We start from the raw sequence: 20,571 nt of genomic DNA on the forward strand, positions 1-20,571 counted from the left end.
ATGGCTGTTTAAATGCTTCACGAAACTACGGTTTTTTTTGGCCCTATCAGGTCATATACGCGTTCATTCTATAATGAACTTTGGAACACCATTGAAGTTTGAAACCTTCCGTCTTATTTATAATAAATATGAATAAAATAGATATGATTCTAAAGTAAGACTAAATTCAAAATTTTCATACTCCATGATTTGCATTCAAAATATACTTAAAAGTTTGTTTAAAATAAATCCCTTGTATGTAAGGAACCATTTTTTAAATACCCCTAAGGATTAAATACAAACGTACTCAGCTGGGTAGTATGTAATTTAATAAGTAGTTTGCAATACCTCAGGGCCCAAAAAGATGTCGTCAATAGTATTCAAGCCTAAGATTGGTTTGACGCAGCCGTTCACAAATCCTTTTATCCACTTATCTTTTAACACTCACATAAGTACTTCTGCATTAAATCCTTAATCACTTGCACCATCTACTTCATCCGTGCCCTACCTAGCAGATTTAATTTTTTCCGTCTTCTACCAAAGGTCTTAAAAAACTTCTTTTCTCTCCTACTTTTCTTTGAACCTGCGCATTTCTCACACGATTTATTTATTCTATCTTCATCATTCTTCTACAACACCACATTCAGAAAGCTTCCAACCTTGATTTTTCCGTTGCGGTCTTCGTCACTTCCAAAAAATCATGCTCCAATCGCAAGTCTTAATAAATTGCTTCCTAACTTCAACGCTAATATTTTCAGCCGTAATTAGACTCCTCTTTTTGAGGAATGCCCTTTTGGCTCGGGATATTCTACTATTTGCCTTGCTTCGTTCATCTTTGGCCACTCGGCATCCCAAGTGGCAGAACTGCTTCACCTCCTCAAGTTTATGGTTTCCTAATTTCAATTTGGTCTTCGCTTCTGATAACAAACAAATGGACAGACAGACTGTTTTATTTGCATTCTTTTTCACATTATATCTAGTCGTTATGTTTCCCATAGCTAAAAAAACTTTCTTCAGGTCTCTCTCTGTCTCTGCCATGACTGCGCTAATCGCAGCATGCTAATTTTTTGATCGTGGATTTTCTCTCCTAGCGCTTTCTCTTTCATTTCGTTGGTAGCTTTCCCGATGGACATATTGAAAATTACTGGTGTCAGAGCACACCTTTGTCTCACTCCTTTCCTCATTCTTGCTTCTTCGCAGTTGTATTCAGATTTAATCAGAGATACTTAGTTTTACCATAAATTGTGAGTAATTCTTCGGTCATTATAAAACACTCCATTGTCTTTCAGGATTACGAGCATTGCATTCATATCCACGCCATCAAAAGCCTTATCTAAGTGCCCAAACGCAATTAAACATGTTTGATTCATCCATTCTCTTATCTACGAACAGCCTATGGGCCAATATGGTTGCAATTAACCCTTGCCTTTCTTGAATTCGCACTTCATCGGTGAACTCCTTTGCTTTCCGTCAACACTAAAATTGTGCAAAAATTGAGCCTCTGAAAATGACATACCTAGTGTAATGTCGAAACCTTGGTCGGTTAAGTAAACTTCTGTGGAACATACAACAGTGTATCTTTCATTATGTTTCCCATCACCAAGTTCCACCAAGTATCGCCATCCAGCCTTAAGCTGATTGTGAAAAATATTTAAAAAAATGATAATCATCATTGGATATTTTTATTAATACTGTAAAATTAATATTTAATACTTAAAGATCTTTGTTATTTATTGTACCTCTCATCTTTTCATATAATAAGCCATAATAATGGAAAATATATTTCCGAAACATCGGCACCAGTTTTTTTTATGTAAAAGGACCTGAAACTCAATATTAATATTTATAAAAATTAAAACAAGAGATCAAGAATAAAATAAATACGATGGGACTAAGTCCAGAGTAAAGCTTTGGAAAATAAAGAGGTGAAGATACTTACTAAGTAACTGAAAAGGAACAAAATGGCTCTTACAACCTCATGAATTACAAGTCTTCTATTTTTTATTACGTCATGAACTCGATAAAAATACTCTAATTGGTACTCGTAGGGCAGAATATCTAGGCTGCAGACTCTGATAATTAATAAAAATGTTTATTCATAACAACAAGCATAAAATTGATACAAATTAATGATTAGAATACAAATTTGATCAAATGATCGATCTTGGATGTTTTGATGAATGCTCGTTAGACGCCCGAGCTTGGAGAGTGAATGCGATGAAGAGGTCACGTGGTCACGGTCAGTGGATGCCTTCGAGCGGCGTGTACGAGCGGTACTGGTAGAGCTCGGCGCCACCGTAGCCGTACAGCAGCTTCCCCTTTCCGTTCTCATCGTAGTATGGGTATCGATATTTGGGCCTGTGGAGGGAAAGGTTCAATCAGCATAACTCTCTCAACCGATGATTAAAATCAGCCGGTAGAATGAAGCAATCGTACTCTCGGGCTCTTTCTTTCCAAAGATCCATACTACTCAATCACTCTACTTCAATTATTAATTTCACTTATACATTCCTAATTTTTGTCCAAAATGGACTTTCAAGCCTAATTAACCAATTCAAACCATGAACCTTAAACTCTTATAGAACTATTTTTGAGATTATAGTAAATGTTTAAGAAGCCTACGCCTTCATTATTATGAATAAAGTCGGTTAAATATATCTTAAATGAATATAAAAATAAGTTCTAATGTTAACAAAAGCTGTAAACATTGGAGTCTAATAAACTTTCTTCAAAAATGAACCATTAGAAAAAAATTAAATGAAAAAGACAAAAAAAATTTAAGGTGCCTTATTACAAAATAACTTATTAGCTCAAGCTATAATTGTCTACTGAATTAGTTTTTAAAACCTAATGGAAAAGCTGCCAAGGATTCAGTTCTTATCACAATAGTTATGCCATGCAAGTTTTTTTCTAATAACTCCTGGCAGCGCATCAACAGAATGGCAGCAATTTCCTTAAATTAATTTACATTTATCTTCGCTTGTGAATCGATCTAGATGATCAATTTTGAAACGCATATTAAATTAATAGATATCAATGGATATTTAACCTGGATCCGCCCAAAATATTTTTTTTGAGATTTATAATTCATATTCTAGGGGAATGGTAAGGGTCTCATTTTTACTACATTCTGAAAATATTATGTTGATCGGTTATGTAGTTTCCGAGATACAGGCTGTGACATAAATGTCACATTGGGCGGATCTGTTGTCTTTTGGTGCAAGGTAATATTTCCCCAGAAAAAGCAAATATTTTTCGCATTTGAGCTGCACTGTCCATTTAAATGATAAAAAACACTAGTAACACATGTTATTATTTACGTACACTATTTTCAAGCTTTTGTTTAAATTTAAAGTAAATTGTTTAAAAATTTAGCAATAATTTTCAGAGTTCCATTGCCCGCGATTCATAAATTTTTCGATGTAAATTGTGATTTTTTAAGATGTACAAATTTTTTTGATTTTTTTCAATGTTATTTCACAAATGTGGGGTATATTTATATTTATAATGTTTATATTATAAACTTGTCAAATACACCTCAAGAAAAATTATTTTAAATTTATGTAAAGTTTTCGGTGTTATGAAATTACAGAACCTTGAATTGACACAATCAATGGATTTGTTGAAGGTACATTTAAATGATATTTTTACATGGCTAATAAGTAAAACAGTTGAAAATGCATTTCTCAATTTTGGAAAATACATAGAATAAATATACATGTTTGAAAAATATTCTCACAACACATAAGAGTGTAATACAGTATAAAATTGATTGAAATTTGAATCAATTTGTTTCATATAAACTAAAGATTGGTTTAGAGTTCAATGCCGGCGTATACGTACCATTTTGAGTGGTAAGTAGTAAAGCAATATTTGTTCATATTACATGCATCGCATGCTGTGCATTTGACGGAAGCGCAATGTTCTCCAGCACGGCGACGCAATCTTTTGTTATAGTTAAACTGAGACTAATTGATCATTAGCATCGTAACATATTTCACTGTCTGCCTCTGTTGAAAATGAAGTAGTACGGCGGCTATACTTGGCTTCGCATCGATGTATGGTCATTTATGTTTGCACTGTAACACGCCTGATCTCTAATTGTGACATGCAAGGACCAGATTTCGCTTGTGAACAGATTGTGAACAGCTACATCCAAAAGCCAAGGAAAAATATTCCACCACCACCACCAAAACTGATTGTCTTCCGCCGAATGAATTGTATGTAAGGATGGATACCAAAATCCGCAATCATACTCCTGCCAAAAGAGTTTTCTCAGTGGGAAAAATCCCCCTGAAACGTTCTTTCAATTTAGTGATCTACGGCGAAGCTCCCACAATTTGTCTATTATGCCGGGCATCGTATTGTCTGAACAGTGAAGGTATTAACTTATCACAAGGAACCTATTCCTTTGCTTGGCTACGGCAAGCATTGAGTTGTAAACATCCCCAGAATCTTCCCAGGAGCATCGCTTGGATGGAACCTTGTTACAACCCCACAACAGTAAAATTCCTATGAAAATTTTCATCTCCTCTATACTGATACTAGGAGATGAAAAAACAATAAACTTAGTATAGTTATCTTATTCTGCTGTGAGAAAAAAATGTCATCCAAAAAAAAAAACCATTTCAAAAATGTCTACACATGATTTTTCCCTCAATTCAGGAAGATCTATTTATATATAGGTTTCGGGAATAACCTATATCTTACAAAAAGATCCTCCCGTCGCCAATTGGCTGCTTCTATTTATGCTTTTTTCTGTTGGAGAAGTGATGTACGCTTCGTTGACTTCGAATCCTTTTCCTTACGTGTAACTGGTACCGAAATTCTTCCGGACTTCTCTTGAAATTCATTAGTATTATCATTATCAAGCTGCAAAACAAGCTACACTCTTGCCCGAAGTTGTCTTCCCGTTAAATTTTCCATAAGTCCACCAGCCTGGTCATCTGCAATGTCCTCATCAGTGACAATTGCTGCTTCTGGTGGCTCAAGGTATATTGATTATAATGCGTCAAAGTCTTCGTTTTCCGGAAGCTATTTGGCTTCACACAGTGTAATATCTCTGAGCTATCGATATCCCTAATATTAAAAATTTTAATTCAAAAGTAATTAATACCGGAATAAAAGTTAATAAATGCAAATTTATCGATAAATTGATAAATAATAAATCTTTTGGTGGGAATACGAAGGAAAAAACGTTGAAAATGCAATAAATTCTAACTATAGCATAAAATTCGAGACTTTGAAGATTTGCATAGGGATCCGCCCAATGTGACATTTATGTCACAGTAACATTTATCAGAGTATATTACAGTAATGGAAAGCAATACCAAACATAATAATGTATTATTAATAATTTTGTATCATTATGTTGATACATACCAAAAATTGTCACTGTAGCGCATACAGTTAATGAAAAAATTAAATATTTACACAAAGCGAACGTCCATTTTTAGTGTCTAGGGAAGGCACCTAAGTACCAGGGGTACTTAAAGGATAGGTCTTCACTCTCACTTGACAATTCTTACCTTGAATTGAAGCACTTAGCTTCCTCTTCCTTATAAGGTATAAAATACAACAATATACCGTGCCCGAACGATGCAAGAGCCATTACAGTGGAGCGATACTGGGTGTGACATTTTTGTTACATTGGGCGGATCCAGGTTAACACAGAAAACAATCACCGCCTCTTTCTCAATAATGCATATCCACAAAAAAACTTCGTTTAATCGAGGGCGTCTTCAAGCCCAGTTAAACTCTGACTAGAGAAGAGTTCAATCAACTTATCTACTATGCGGAAATAATACATAAGTAATTATTTATAATTTATCATTTCTTAAGGCGCAAATATAGCAGTTGGTTTAATCTTCTTCTATATATATAAAAGAAAGTCGAAAATCGTGTTAGTTAGAACACTTATAACTCTAGAACGGCTGCACCGATTTCAATGAGATTTGGTTCTTTGGATTCGTCTCAGGCGGGGTTAACATATAGGCCATTAAAAAAAGGATAATTTCACAAAAAAAATCATCTCTTTCCTATGGACATGCTTTTAGGAGTTATAGTAACACAACAATTGATAAGTCGGTCAAAACTACAAATTAAATAATTTGTTTTGTTTTTACCACTTTAATAACTGAATTTAGTAACAATATAACATTTTAATTACTAAATATATTCAAAATATTAATTAAATTGAAATTACATTTTTTAAATTTAATTCGAGCTGATTGTAAGCCCAGCCGTGGCCCAGCTCGAGTTGACACTTCACTACCATGTTTGTAAACAAATCTCCAAGCAATTGTTGACAAACGGTAATGTCCGTGTTCCTGTCGAGGAATCGAGTAGTTTTAACTCATTTCCTTGGAATGATTGCAAATTAGTTTCAGTGAGCTCATCAACAAAGAGTTCCAGCATATGATTGATCACCAAAAGAATCAAAGATGGTTGATTTAGCGAGCAAGAACGAAGATGTGGATGACTAAAACGAGGTAAATTCAAATAGTTCGTACTCTGCATGGATTCGAATCTTTTAAATGCGTAACAAATGAAGACGAAATCACCAACTATCTATCTGAATATTTTAAGTCCTTGGACGTACCTGGCTTACCAAGGCACGATTTACAGAAAAATGTAGTTTCTTTCTATCCAACGGAACGTGTTTGATCATTAAAAAAATTGGTGATGAATGTGATTCACGCAACTTTACTCAAAGGAAAATTCAAAGTTTAGGAAGTCCTCATTCCGTAGATTCCATGATCTCAACTCATATGCCCTTTTGAGCTTAAACGTATTCAATTTACAATTCGTGTTGCATTCGTGATAACGATTAAAAAATCGCATGGTCATTCTTTCAGTTTTTGTGTTGTTTGTGCTCATGTGCTAATGAAAACCCATGATTTTCTCATGGTCAATTTAGCGTGCTATGTTCACGAGTCGATAAACCATCCTCTGTATTTCTTCCTTCGCTTCAAGAGCGTAGCTAGGATAGGGGGTTTTGGGCGCAGCTAATACCACGGGTCTGTAGGGTATAGAAAACTCGCTAAGGTAAGCGGGAAGTGTGGGGGCACTTCCCCCAGACATTTTTTAAGATAAATGGTTCAAAATAGTGGGTTTTGTGGCTGTGTGAATAGTTAAATATGTTTTGTTTGTTAGTCATCCGTCCCCCTAATATTAATAACAAAATCTTTCATAAAAAAATTCTCTAAGCTCTTGGGGGAGGTTTATCCCCCATAACCTCCCCTCGCTGCGTCACTGCTTTGCTTCGCTATATTTATTTAGCTTCATCCGCTTCATCTTGCGCCTGATAACAAAACAAAAACTGTTGTTTCTCAGAAGGTGCTTGACGCAAGACATTAAACCCGAATGTGTAGGGCTCACCGTGGTACGTTTACGCATGCAGTACGTTTACGCAGTGCATTTTTTCCAAACAGAGATACTAAAACTGGCGCGCCGAAAGTCATTTGATACGAATGCTACTTCATAGGGGCTTTTCTTGCACGATTTTGAGCATCAGTCAAGCGTCGGTCTGGGGTCGTGTCAACCTGCCCCCTGAATGGGCCAAGTGTATGCAACAGACTTGGACCTAAAAACATTTTTTTACAGCTAATAACGCAAATAGCCAACAACTGAATGTGTATAATTTTTATTTCATGAACTGCTTTATTAAACCACAATGCTCAAAATTTCTTAAGCTAAAACGTAAGAAAATTTGTTGAAAAAAATCCACGTATACGTGCTCCGATCCACCCTATGTAGATTCAATAAAGAAAATGTCTTTCTGACAAGCAATTTTGGTACTCATTTACGTAGTTTTATTGAATTTGTATCCTTATTTTATTATAATAAATTAAACATGATTAAAAAGCGATACAGCCGCTCTTGATTTATAAATGGTGTAAGTTAACTGTAAGTTCATTGATTGTTAGGCGATACGAAGTTCGCCGGGTCAGCTAGTATGTTAATAAATTAAACTACACATTCGAATACCGAATACAAGCCTGGAGGTAATGCAATTCATAGTCATTTTCAGTATTAAAATATAACAATGATAACACAGCTCAAAAATTGAATAGAAATCACTCATGTATCAATTAATCATTTATGTACATCAAAACACATTCTAAATAAAATATTTGTTAAAATTTATATTTTTAAAAATTTAAAATCAAACGTAAATATTTATTTAACCAATAATCATTCCTCTATGCTTACCATATCGATCCTTCAAGATCTCGCTAAGGGCAAAATAATATGTAACTGAAAGTTATACAGGAGTTGGTTGGATATATTTAGTACAATTTTTCAAAAGTATCATTGCCTGATTTTTTTGTATATTCAGTGGTTCAATAATGCATTGCATATTATACAGGCTCGGAAACTTTCAAAGTTTTGGGTGGGACAGAACTTTTTATAAATGTAACAGAAATAATAGCCTCGAATAATAACGTATGTATGTAATTTATCCAGTCTCAATAAAACTAAATATGAGTATATACGGTAATTGCTTATGCTTTTATGATCTAATTTTTCTCGAGCATAGGAATAGTGAGTTGAGGTAGGGTAAAGGTTTCCATAAATTATGTTAAACCAATAAAAATTTCATTAAACCCTTGGGAACGTTAATATTTATCACAAAAAGTTTTTTTGTGTAACTGATAACCGCTATGTCTGCCGTAGAAACCGGAAATTCCCGTGTTCCACCTCTGTAAAGTAGTTAAATTTCGATAAATTTTCAAAAGCAGTTCAAAAGCAGTTCAGCAGTTCAGTTCATTTACTGTACGAATACGCTGTTTTTCTTTTGTGGTTCGTATCTTAATTAAATTACACCAAAAATTCATCCACAATGCGACTTAAAAAAAAAAAACATTTGTACCACCCTTGCATCACCAAAGAGTTTAAGTCCTGATAAAAAACTTGAAATCAAAGCTCCCCTTTGGGATTTTGTGCGAGTTATTGTATACACCATCCAAATGTTTCATGGGCACTGAAGAGGATTCTAGAGCCACCATTGGCTGTTGCCCGCACGGGTGTCTGCAATTGGAGTATGGCGGGTGGTAGTCTCAAAGATTCCCGCTCACCTCTCAAAGTACTGGAAGTTTGGAGCCTTGGGCGTCAAAGTGCCTTGGCCGTATGTGACGACCAGAACCATGAACATCACCAACTGTTGGGAGAGAGTGAGAGAGAGATCGTGAAATCAGTGGATATCACGCTGGTGCTATGATTTTCATGCAACAGAAATGCTTTGCCTTAAGAGAGAGGCATCTCTTCAATACGAAGAATGAAAGATTCATTCATCGTGATCGTTAATCAGAGATGGGCTCCTAAGGTACCAAATAAAATAAACTGGGCTCAGTAAAAACTTCTTCTCAAAATTCGCAATCGGTTACAAGTAACAGTTACAATTTGAATGATAGAGCGTAATAGAACTATTTACAGTTGCAAGTATAGTTAGAGTTACTTTTCGTAAAACATTTTTAAAACTGTCCAAGACATTCATGCAGGAGGATTTACAGAATGTTTCTTTAAAATAGAGGTGCAAGTTAAACACATTGCATTTGGTTGGTACTTTGGCAGAGTTACGTGCTTAGGAATATGTCAGTTCACACAAACTTCTTGGCATTCGCCAGTTGATACAGTCAAAATGGGAAAGTAATGACTAGTTTCAGAAATCAATGAGCAGATTACAAGTAATTGTTGCATTTTTTCAAAAGGAAAAGTACCTGTAAGGTAATCGTAACGGGAAATTGAGTTACTCGAAATATCCGAAATTAACAAACATAATGAAAATTGAAAAACCCTCCTTCACCATCGTCAATTTAAACTAAGGGCAAGGCAAGCTTAATCCAGCACCACATTTCATAGTTTGGAGACTCCAAGGCATGACTGAAATGCGTGATAAATAGGATGACGTGGAAAAAGTTGGCAGTGAAGGGGTAAAAATGTATTTTATGGAAATCTAATACATCTCATTCATCGCGAGCATAAAGTTCGATGGGTATAAAATGTACAAAACAAAAGAATGATATATCAACTAACGCTATCGTCGGAATTGGCCAATCGGAGTTAATTAACCAAAATTAACCGATCTTATGTTTTGTCATTACCATCTTGGTCACATGCATAGAAATCTATAATAAAGGTCGATATATCGAAACATAGCAATAAATAATCCTCAGGGAGCACTTAGCACGAGACTCAAGTACCCATAAGTGAATGGCAGCGCTCGAAGAAAACAATATCCCAAAACCTGGTGAAATTAGCGCATGAAATTTTAGGAACGCGCAGGGCCGTGGTTAGTAGCTCGATTTTTTCATACGACAAAAGCCAATTTTTGTTAAACCAAACCGTTGATCATGGAAGAAGACATCTTGAGATGAAAAATAACATAGTTGGGCAATTCTATTCGTGACGGAATTACCTTTAGAGGAAATTATGAGATGGGATACATCGATAAAATTGTAAAATACAAAAAATGCAAAACTTCTAACTGCGCATGCTCAAAAAACATTCATGAAAGTGATGCTCATATACAGAAACTAAATTAATTATCGAAATACCTTCTAAATATGCCCAAAATAGAAATTAAAAAAAAACAAAAGAAGAGGAGAAAAAAAATAATAATTATGGCCAAAATGTGACGGAATTACTGCCAGGTCAACTTCCTAAGTGTAATGATTTCAAACATCTTCATAACTCTGTGAATCGAAGTATAATCTGAAAATTTTTAATAAGTATCTGAATAGTGTTTCAAATATTGATTTCATAAAATTCAACCATTTACCTATTCCTTTATCAAGACAGAATATTTCCAGTTTAAATTTTAATTTGAGAGAAATAATTGGCATTTTCATAGAAATGCCCAGGTATAACATGTAATGGAAAAGTAAACTCCGAAAAAAACTCCGAGGTAGCTAAGAAATGGCTTGACTCAATTTCGAATAAGCGTCTGCAGCAGTTTAGTGGCACTTCTTCAGAAGAATTTTTCGGAGATTTTTTTCTCATTTGACGAAAGAAATATCCTTCGTTCACCGAAGAAAATAAAGGAAATTGACTGCAAAACAGAAGGATTTAAAATTTCATCATTTCCTCGTGCAATCAGGGATAAAAACGATGTCTAGATTAATTAGATTATTGGCATCACTCGCTTGGACGGCTCATTGCATGTTTTCATTTTTCCATTGTTCTAACTTTGCATGGATTTATCATAGGATTCACTAACCGTTGGCTAGTTTTGCCTTTGTGTAAATATGCAGTTATTTTTTTATTATGCGTAATTATTTTATGCACATGTGGTGTGCATTTGGGGATCCCCTTTCATTGTGGTTATTGGTCACCCCCAGGCTAAACACTCTAGACGTGGCTCGCAGGGTATTATGTAGATGTAAATTAGATATGGCGTCTGGTACATGTTTCTTTTAACCCTTAACCGGTGACGTGCGGTCTGAGAGACCCCTGCGTTTCTAAAATTATGAATATTTTCAAAATTGCTATTTCAAAATATCTACAATCCTCGGGAGAGTCATAATTTTGTATAATAAGACATGTATGTATGTAACATAGCACTCTTAAAATTCAACGTTCTTATTATTAATATTTATGAAAAATTTCAACTGAATTTTAATAGCGGTCTGTGAGACCTCACGTCTCTAAATTGGAAATCCAATACACGTAATGCTGGTGGAAATGAATCAAAAAGTTGTTAAAAACAATTCCTAGTAATTTTTCCAGTAGAATAACAATAATAAATAATTTGTAAGGAAGCATTTTTAGTTGCATAGCGTGGATAATTAAGTAGTTAATTTAAAAAATTACCATAGTAAAAATGATAACTCAAGTGTTTTTGATGTCAGTTTTTTTATCCTGTTTCAAATAACAATTTTTACCGAAAAGTTGGTTCGTATTTGGAATGCATAATATTAAATATAAATTTTATAATAGTTGAGAAGTCAAAGAAACCGTAAACTACGCAATAACGATGACTTTGCAACGTTTTACGAATTTTTGTTTTATTGCGGTCTCCCAGACCGCACGTCACTGGTATTGTAACAAGAATTGCACGTCACTGGTTAAGGGTTAAAAAACTTTGTTGAGCCATGGAGCTAACTTTTGGTTAAGAGCGTAATTTTATTTTCTGTTAATTTTTTTTCTATGAACCGGTCTTAAATATTGTAACGGTTCAAACCGCGAGAGCCGCCCGCTCGCCTCCCGTTCGATATCTCCCCGTACATGTGATTGTTAACTCTCCACTCCCCCAAAATAGAAAATTGCCCCTACGGAGACTTACCGTATCCGGGCTTAAAATCAAGTTCCCCAATTGTTCGTGCCTGCACGCACACTCACTTACAACAGGATCTAAGGAAATCGTGGCAATAGCAAAACAAATAACTTCAATGACTTCCCTTTTACAATTGATTTTAATAATTGAACTACTATAGGTTCCAAAATTTACACTGACACTAAAGCATTCCCAACACACACAATAAATCCCCGTTCCAAAATCCATCGGCGTCACCTCCAACATGAAATATTCACCTTCGGCTTCTCCTTCCCAAATTACAATAGCACTTTCTCAATGATTATAAAACATTGATGTTTCCAACAACAAAATGTACTCACGCTCTTTAGCGAATAAGCAACGTAAAAAATAGTGACATCAAACTTACAAAAAGAACTTTCCATGCAAAGCAATTATAAATTGGGCGTTACTGTTCAAATGGCCACCCGTTTTGAACTCGGGCTCAATGATCCGCCAAGTGACACTAACATTCAGAAAGTATGCTCAAACTTCACCACGTGCCGCACTTAAGTCTTGCAGGGCCGTGACTAAAACCAGCCAACAGTAAATTCACTAGGGCCTTATTGTGGGGAGCACACTTGGGACTTTCAAAGGGGGGAATCATCTGGACACCAAAGGATCTATTTGGGCTTTGGTAATTTCCAAGCTTACTTCCTTTATCCGATGTTCTCGCCACCCCTGAAGAGCTGTCCGCGTATCGGCCTCCACCACGTGCCGTAGCTTAGCTGCTGCTGCTTGTCACCGCACGCCACTATGACTTATCTTTGTGTCACACCGTAAGAGAGAGAGAGCTATCCTTCTCGTCTCCCTCTTTTATAAACTCTGCACTACCCACAATCACCTCTGGTGCACCTCAACGCCCTCTTTTTTCCCCGGCCGTAAGGCGGGTTTTCAAACGTATTCCGGGAGAGAACCACTGCGTCGCCTCTCCCGGAAATCCACTCTCACACCATGTCACATCCATAAAAAAAATATACTACAATGGAAAAAACAAAATAAACCCTTTACATAAATTCAGGATAGAACTCCGTGAAAAAAATGCTAAAAATGTGAGTGTGCGCGCAGACGTAACCCCCCCCAGCCGCGATGTTTTATATGATGCGTCGGGCCGGCTCCGGTCCGTACCGCTACAATATGAACTCAACTTTCAAGAGGGCTTCACGCCCACCCCCCCAGTCTTACTCTCGCGAAAGCCACTCGACAAACAAGGGTGACTCCGATATTGGGGAGGCGTGTGAGATGACGCGAAGGAAATGACGCAAGAACGAAGTGACGTCACCGCGATGCGCCCGCCCAAACCTTATGCACGCACCTTTAACACCCCATCCCCCTCTTAAAGCCACCCCCCCCCCCCGCAGCAATCAGCTGTTGGTCGTAAGAGATCCAAGCGGCAACAGCGCCCGGACGCCAAGGCGGAAGGGGAGGGCGGGGCAGCAGTTGAGGAAAGCGGAAGACGCCTACGAGGCAAGTTCGGCGGATGGAGAAAGGAGAGCATCGTAGCCAAGCCACCTATCACTTCATAAATCAAACAAATTTCTACTGCTAACTCATCGATGGATAATGTGCGACACAACAATATCTACCATTGAGTCACTGTAAACTCCAATAAGTGCAAAAATTGTCATCACATTGCTTGGTAACCATGACAAAAACGAATTTCTAATGTTAACTTATCGATGGATAGCCTGCTATACAACAGTATCTATCATTAAATCATTATAAACTGCATTCAGAGCAAAAATGACATTTACCTACATAGTTTGGGAACCATGACAATACCATCAGTAATTTGTGGAGCTCCGACGAGGGGTTCTCCAAAACATGATGAAAAATCCCTCAAGAAATTTTAAATCAGCATAGTAGGTAGTATCTAAGGTCTAATTAAAGAAGGAGTGAGATGGAGTATTAGCATGAGCATAGATATTAATGATATTCCTGAAGAGAAGGGCATAGTTTGATTCTCCATGGCACTACGGCTGGTATGTTTGAGCCATTTAGAAAATAGAGGAATCGAAATGCACTCCAAAGTAAATTATAAATAGCAATAAGGAATACGCCAGGATGACTACAAAAGAAATTTCTACAGGATGTACAAGAAGACTTTGAAGGAAATGGTAGTCTCGAGAGAGAGGGAGGAAGATAAAAGGAGGACACAATGTTAAGACTCAATTGTAGAGGTTACCAAGGCCCACACCAGGCTGTAGATAGTAAAGAACTTTTTTAGAGAAAGGGAGAGAGATCTAGTGCCTTGCATGGTCATCCGTAGCAGAGACTATCAGCCAGTCTTTGCTTACAGGCAAACAGGATATGCCTGACAAGGAGAAGCTGGAGAGTGCTAAATGCATAAGTGTTTTCTGTGCTAACACACACCACTAAAATCCTCTAGACATAAATTTACATTATGTTAAGTTTAGGGGCCCTCAAACTCTGAAGGAGAGATTAAATTAATTATATGAAATCAGGAGGCACCAGGGGTCTATTCTCGTTTGTAAGATACATACATATTCTCAACTATTTCCAATTAAAAGATACAGCATCAGCACTTCGAAGTGTGAGCTCCATATTACAGTCGAGCGTGACGCCCAGAATCCACTGCACAATTTGTGTGCGGTGAGCCTATAGACGTGCACACTTCAACATTCTAATTTCCGAATGAAAAACACATTTAAACAAACGCTATCTTCGGAATCATCCGATCAAAACCAACGGGGATCACATTACCAGAGATTTCGCCTTTCCAACCTCATGAAAGTTGCCCTCGTTTACAAGGCATTTCAAAAAATAACAGGAATTGTAGTTTTTTTAAAAAAAGCATTCATTTATTTATACATTTGATAATCGGACTCTCAAAACTCACGAGAGAGAATTGAAAATTTAATTCCCGCTATCTTCTGTGCACACCTCGTATAATTGCTTGAGTTCACTCCCAAATGCGAAGGGCGCGGAGTTGTTACGCATCATGTCGGGCGTTGAAGTCTCCAACGCAGTGAATGCCCGAGGACACTTATTCCATTATATTGTTGCGGTTTAAATAATAAATATTGGGGGAAAAGCCATTCTAAAATAAACAGTTAACACTTTAAATCATCCAGAGTTCGACGTAATCTTCCAGTTTTCAACAATATTGCACACCGCAAGGTAGAAATATTTGTTTCTTCAATCTCTAGGAGACAGCGCCTGGGGTCATAACATGGTCCCAACGGATCCTGTCACGACATGGCAGTTGTCATTTTTTTCATAGTGACTTTCGTCCCCTAATTAAATGTTTGAGAGACGATCTCCTATTTTATAATTAAACCCGCAGCAGGGAGTGCAAAAGACGAGCGCGACGTCACGTCTATCACACGAAGCTCGCCGTGCCCCCCGTCACGCACCCGTCGCGATCGCCGCGCCAGGGGATTCCCAACGGCGCGAGCTGAAAGCATTTGAAAATAAATCCGATTCCGCAACAATGAGCGCACCTTTCGAAAGAAAGAGAGAAATTTCAGAGTGAGGGGAAACCACCTCGTCACGGCTGAAAAAATATTCTCAAGAAAATTCTGGTTGACATACCTGCTCTTGGTTTTGGAGATGGGAAAAACTCAATAATAGTGAGTAGAACTATGACTGACGAAGATTAATTTCTCAGATACTGCAATGGTATGAATTTCTTCATCCAGGAAGAAGAGAATCATAAATACTCCCTCCTTTTTTCCTCAGTTGATAAAAGACTGAATTACAATTAAAAAATCACTTTATGAATTAGCAATAAACTTATTATTCACATAATTTTTATTCAGTTCACAAATTAACTAAAGAAAAACTTATTTGATGGTTAAAAGGATGATTTTGTTGAAAGTGAAATCGCACACAAAGAGTCAGTCGTTGCTTGAATAATTTAGTTTGACCATTTCACAAGTCAAACATGAGAAAATAATCATAAGAAAGTTGACGCCATCGAGTCGAATGATCATAATCGTTCATTCGATAGTGGGAACTGTTTCTTATTTAAGCTAGTTGCGTTTTCGTCCCACAATAATAACCCATTTCCTGTTAGGAAGTAACTCGTCTTTCAAGGAGAAATCGTCAAGCTAAAATAGGAGTCACTACGTATCATATCTAAAATTTTCCCAATTGCAAACAATAAAATGCTATTCAATTCATGAAATTAATATGAATATCGTTTGCAACGCATATTTATAAATCATGCATATTCAAGGTAATGGTTATACTAATACTAATATCGATGACATCAATGGCCTCTCGCATTTAAGTATATTGAAATATAAAGAAACCATTAACCGATTAAAAGCAGTATCTCAGTCGTCGATTCAGAAGCACATAAGTTAAAAGCTCCGTAAAATAATTCTGTCGTTCAACGACCAGGGGCCACGACTGGTGATGAGCAGACTAACCAGGAATGCCCATCGGCCAATTCCCGTTCGATGTCCCGATGACTGGCATCCTACGTGCGGCCCCGTACTCGCCCGATCTCGGAGCGAAATACCGTTTGGATTATGACGTTACGATTCAGCACCTCCAATGGGCTGTCAATACCTCTTCCTTCCAAAGCGGGAATTAAGATTCTCTACATTCATTAGTTTGCACCAAACTTGATCTCTGAGAAGCAAACAAACTTAGCATTGCATGATATTTTATTAGCCTATTAGAAACATTGTACCACCCTAAACTATCACCGAAACATAATTCAGTGTCCGGCGATATCTGGTGGAAATGTTTTATATCCATGATAATAAAATAAAATGGTAAACTTCCACACGATTTTATTTACAAAGTACCGACCCAGTTTCGACACGTAGTGTCATTATCAATACGTGTCGAAGCCGTGTCGGTACTTTGTAAATAAAATTGCGTGGAAGTTTACCATTTTATTTTATTATCATGGATATCACCGGAATATCCTTTCCAATTTACAACTCACACAATATTCTACGTAGATTTCCGCGGTGTTCAGGTTCCAATTTCTCCATATTTCCGGTGCAACCGCGTCGGTTTGTTGGTGATGACAACAGTTTCGCTGGCACTGCTGCCAGCGTCTTCAGGTCGAAGATGATGATGATGATGATGATGATGATGAAACTGTTGTCATCACCAACAAACCGACGCGGTTGCACCGGAAATATGGAGAAATTCACACAATATTCATTCTAAAGGCAGGCCCCGTGTTGTAGCTCCATCAAAATCAAAGAGCCTTCGAAAACGCTAAATTTCACAATAAATAAAGACGCTATGAAGGCTTCACGTCACCAGAAAAACTCGTAAAAAAACGGGTTTATGAATCAAGAGTCCAGGATGCATCATTGCTGCATCCCTAGCGTGTGCAATAATAATTCTTATCATCTAAAGGAGCCCCGAATACAACTTTTTCTCCTGGATGGTCATTTGGGAAAGAAGCCAACAGTAAGCATTTAAGCTATGACGGATGACTGGCAGAGGAGGATCGGAATAGGATGAGGAGAGTTAGTTCAGAATGCCGGAGGAAAAAAAAGGATTCGTGAGTGAATACAGCGGCTGAAGCTAGGAATCCGGGTGTAGACATTAGACACATTGAGGGAATTTTGGTCTCCACGGTCTATGCACTGCGATTTCTGTCGGTAACGCAGGCAGTCGTCAGTTAATTGCCACAAGGTTGGAATTTTTGTATAAATTCGGTTGCTTAGCAATGAGCTTTAGGGATCAAAGGAGGTAAAACTCGCGAGATACCTTCAGAATGAACTAGTCTGTTTTTGAAGTGATAAACACGGGGACCCAAGCCGAACTGAAGTGGACGAACGGATGACAGAAGGAAAGAGTCCTAGAACGTATTCGTATAACAATTGCTGAAAGGGGCTGTATTTATGCAACAGTATTTATGAGTGTGCCTTCCCAATTACCAAACTACTAATGTTCCGCAGCTGTCCGATTGCTAAAGTAGTCCACTCCTGAGCTTAGAATCCAGGCACTCGCATGACACGTTATATTCATCATTAAATTCAAATTTTTCTTTCATGGTTGCAATCGATAAGTCATTCTTTTTTTGGCTTGTTCTGAAAATTTCAATTTACAGCATGATGAATTTTTTATTTGCAGAATAATAACTGAATGAATACACCAGGAGTACGATAATTATTATCGCTGGAACACCAATAAGTACTGTCGCTGGAATAACAACGATAACAGTAGAAATACCGATAACCCTGTCGGTGGAATGCCAATGAATAGATAGGAATATGGGAATTACTGGAGTAATACCAATGAATACGGAAGGAATATTGCTGTATAGTAAACCGGAGTCCCTGTAGGAATACTCTCAAAATACAAGTAATACGTAATACTGGCGCCGTTTTCTTCGGGATGGCCTAGTCGAAGCGGACAGCAAATGCGGAAGAAAGAGGGCTTGCTCAGCGCAAGGAACGGGACTCGCACTCACCAAGAGCAGCAGGATAGATGGGTATCGGAGTCTGGCCAAGGGCGAGGCGGAGGGCAGCGACGCCATGTCGTTGGACGGGCACTGCAGTCTACGACAGCGGTCGGAGAGAGTCTGAGGGCGGCGGGAGGGCGGAGGGCGAAGGGTTCGTAGGAGGAGGGGGGGTGAGGGAAAGTTAAGAGGGGGCGGTCACGTGGTCTCTGGTTTCTCCCAACTTTCCCTCTTCTTGACCCACTAACCTCCAGGGAGGGAGGAAGATAGATATAAGGGTTCACCACATTCATAGAGCTTAGATCGTTTTTCTGGAAGGACCTACATTGTTCAGCCACTCCTCGCGACAGAAAGCGCTCATCAAACAAAGCAAGTGCGGCACGCAATTGAGGGAGGCAGGTGAATGAACTGGAGGAGTCAGTGAAAGTAATAAAGAAGCTACTTGCTGGAACCATAAAAAAAACTGCGACTAGGTACGACGAGAAAAAATTGTCTCAGCCTTGTGCCAAAATTATGCACGAAAACGCTTAGTTTTTACACCATTTTCAATCTCAACATTCAAATATTCTCGGTTATTTCTGGAAGTTACATTATTTTTCTAAAATTTTCAGGGTAGCACCCTCGGATCTTCCTTCAATTCCAGGCATTAACATAGCTTCCATCAACTAAGCAACCGCGCCTAACCACAAACTTTGATATATACGGAGATCAAATGCCATACAACATGGGATTTATTATTTTCGCGCATTTAATGCCTCATATAATGCCTCGCTACTAAATTAGACTTATCAGTCTAGAGCGCGTAGAGCTGGGCGCCATTCAAATTTTGATTAACGACGTGATAAATAGTACCCGTATGCAACTTTGTATATGAAAATGAAAAAGCAAGAGCAATTTCCACAATTTTACATTTATTAATACGACCGGTTTCGCTTTTCAACATCATCAGGTACAAAAATATCAAGTGCGCTGTGCTTAAATAGGAAGGTAGGAGGGGGTGGTAGGCTAGGGGGTTTAAGCACAGCGCACTTGATATCTTTGTACCTGATGATGCTGAAAAGCGAAACCGGTCGTATTAATAAATGTAAAATTGTGGAAATTGCTCCTGCTTTTTCATTTTCATTATGTCACGTTTCCACTCCATCTCGCCTGAAACCTCAGACTATAACTTTGTATATGTTGAAATTGATACAACTGCAGGTATTCCAAGGGTTAAAAGTAAATAAAGGGTATCTTCTGAGGTATTGCGTATGAGGTCGAATATTTTTTTTCGAAATTTCATGAATATTAGCTAATTCCCGTTCTATTCGCTGGAGCATATTATAAAAGGACATCTCCCTCGTCAAATATAGTTTAACATAAGAGAACTAATGCACTGCACTTCGATCGTAATGAATCACTTTTTAAAATTAACCATTAAAATTTCAAATTCAAAACGGCAACTTCTAAAATAACTAGTTGATGCTTGAGTTCCACTGAAGCTCAATTCAGGTATACAACCCATTCGGTGGATATGAATTTACTACGCTTACTTAGGAAAGAGTACTGCTGTATATTATTCGCTTATGATATTTTACTATTATTTATTATTCACTATTATTTGCTCAATAAAGCAATTAATTTGTTTCCTTGTCGGCACACGTTTAACGCACATTAAGTGAAAATTTGACTTAGATGTTGAAATCAGGGAATGAATTGAGCTATCTAAGAATTGCTTACTCGAGTGTAGTATCATCATTCAAATTGCATTTAAAAATACCTACAGGAGGTTTTTGACAGGATTTGGTAAAACTGCTAATTGGCTGAAATGAAATTTAGATGAGTATCTTCTTGAGGCAATTAAAATAGATTTTTTTACCGCTGAACTCGTGTGGTCCTCGGTTTCTTAATGGGGAAC

The 20,571-nt window shown here is 37.5% G+C and overlaps 1 protein-coding gene across 1 annotated transcript; it reads right to left on the minus strand.

The window, feature by feature from the left end:
• Positions 1 to 2,055: 2,055 nt before the first annotated feature.
• Positions 2,056 to 18,786, minus strand: LOC124174013. Its single transcript, XM_046553163.1, has 3 exons — positions 18,687 to 18,786; positions 9,060 to 9,142; positions 2,056 to 2,337 (listed from the first exon to the last, which is right to left on the minus strand). The coding sequence occupies exons 1-3, from the start codon at positions 18,750 to 18,752 to the stop codon at positions 2,220 to 2,222; spliced, it is 267 nt and encodes an 88-aa protein (XP_046409119.1). The 5' UTR covers positions 18,753 to 18,786; the 3' UTR covers positions 2,056 to 2,219.
• Between the last annotated feature and the right edge of the window lie 1,785 nt (positions 18,787 to 20,571).

Source organism: Ischnura elegans, chromosome 1 (assembly GCF_921293095.1).
Source record: "Ischnura elegans chromosome 1, ioIscEleg1.1, whole genome shotgun sequence".
Classification (NCBI taxonomy): domain Eukaryota; kingdom Metazoa; phylum Arthropoda; class Insecta; order Odonata; family Coenagrionidae; genus Ischnura; species Ischnura elegans.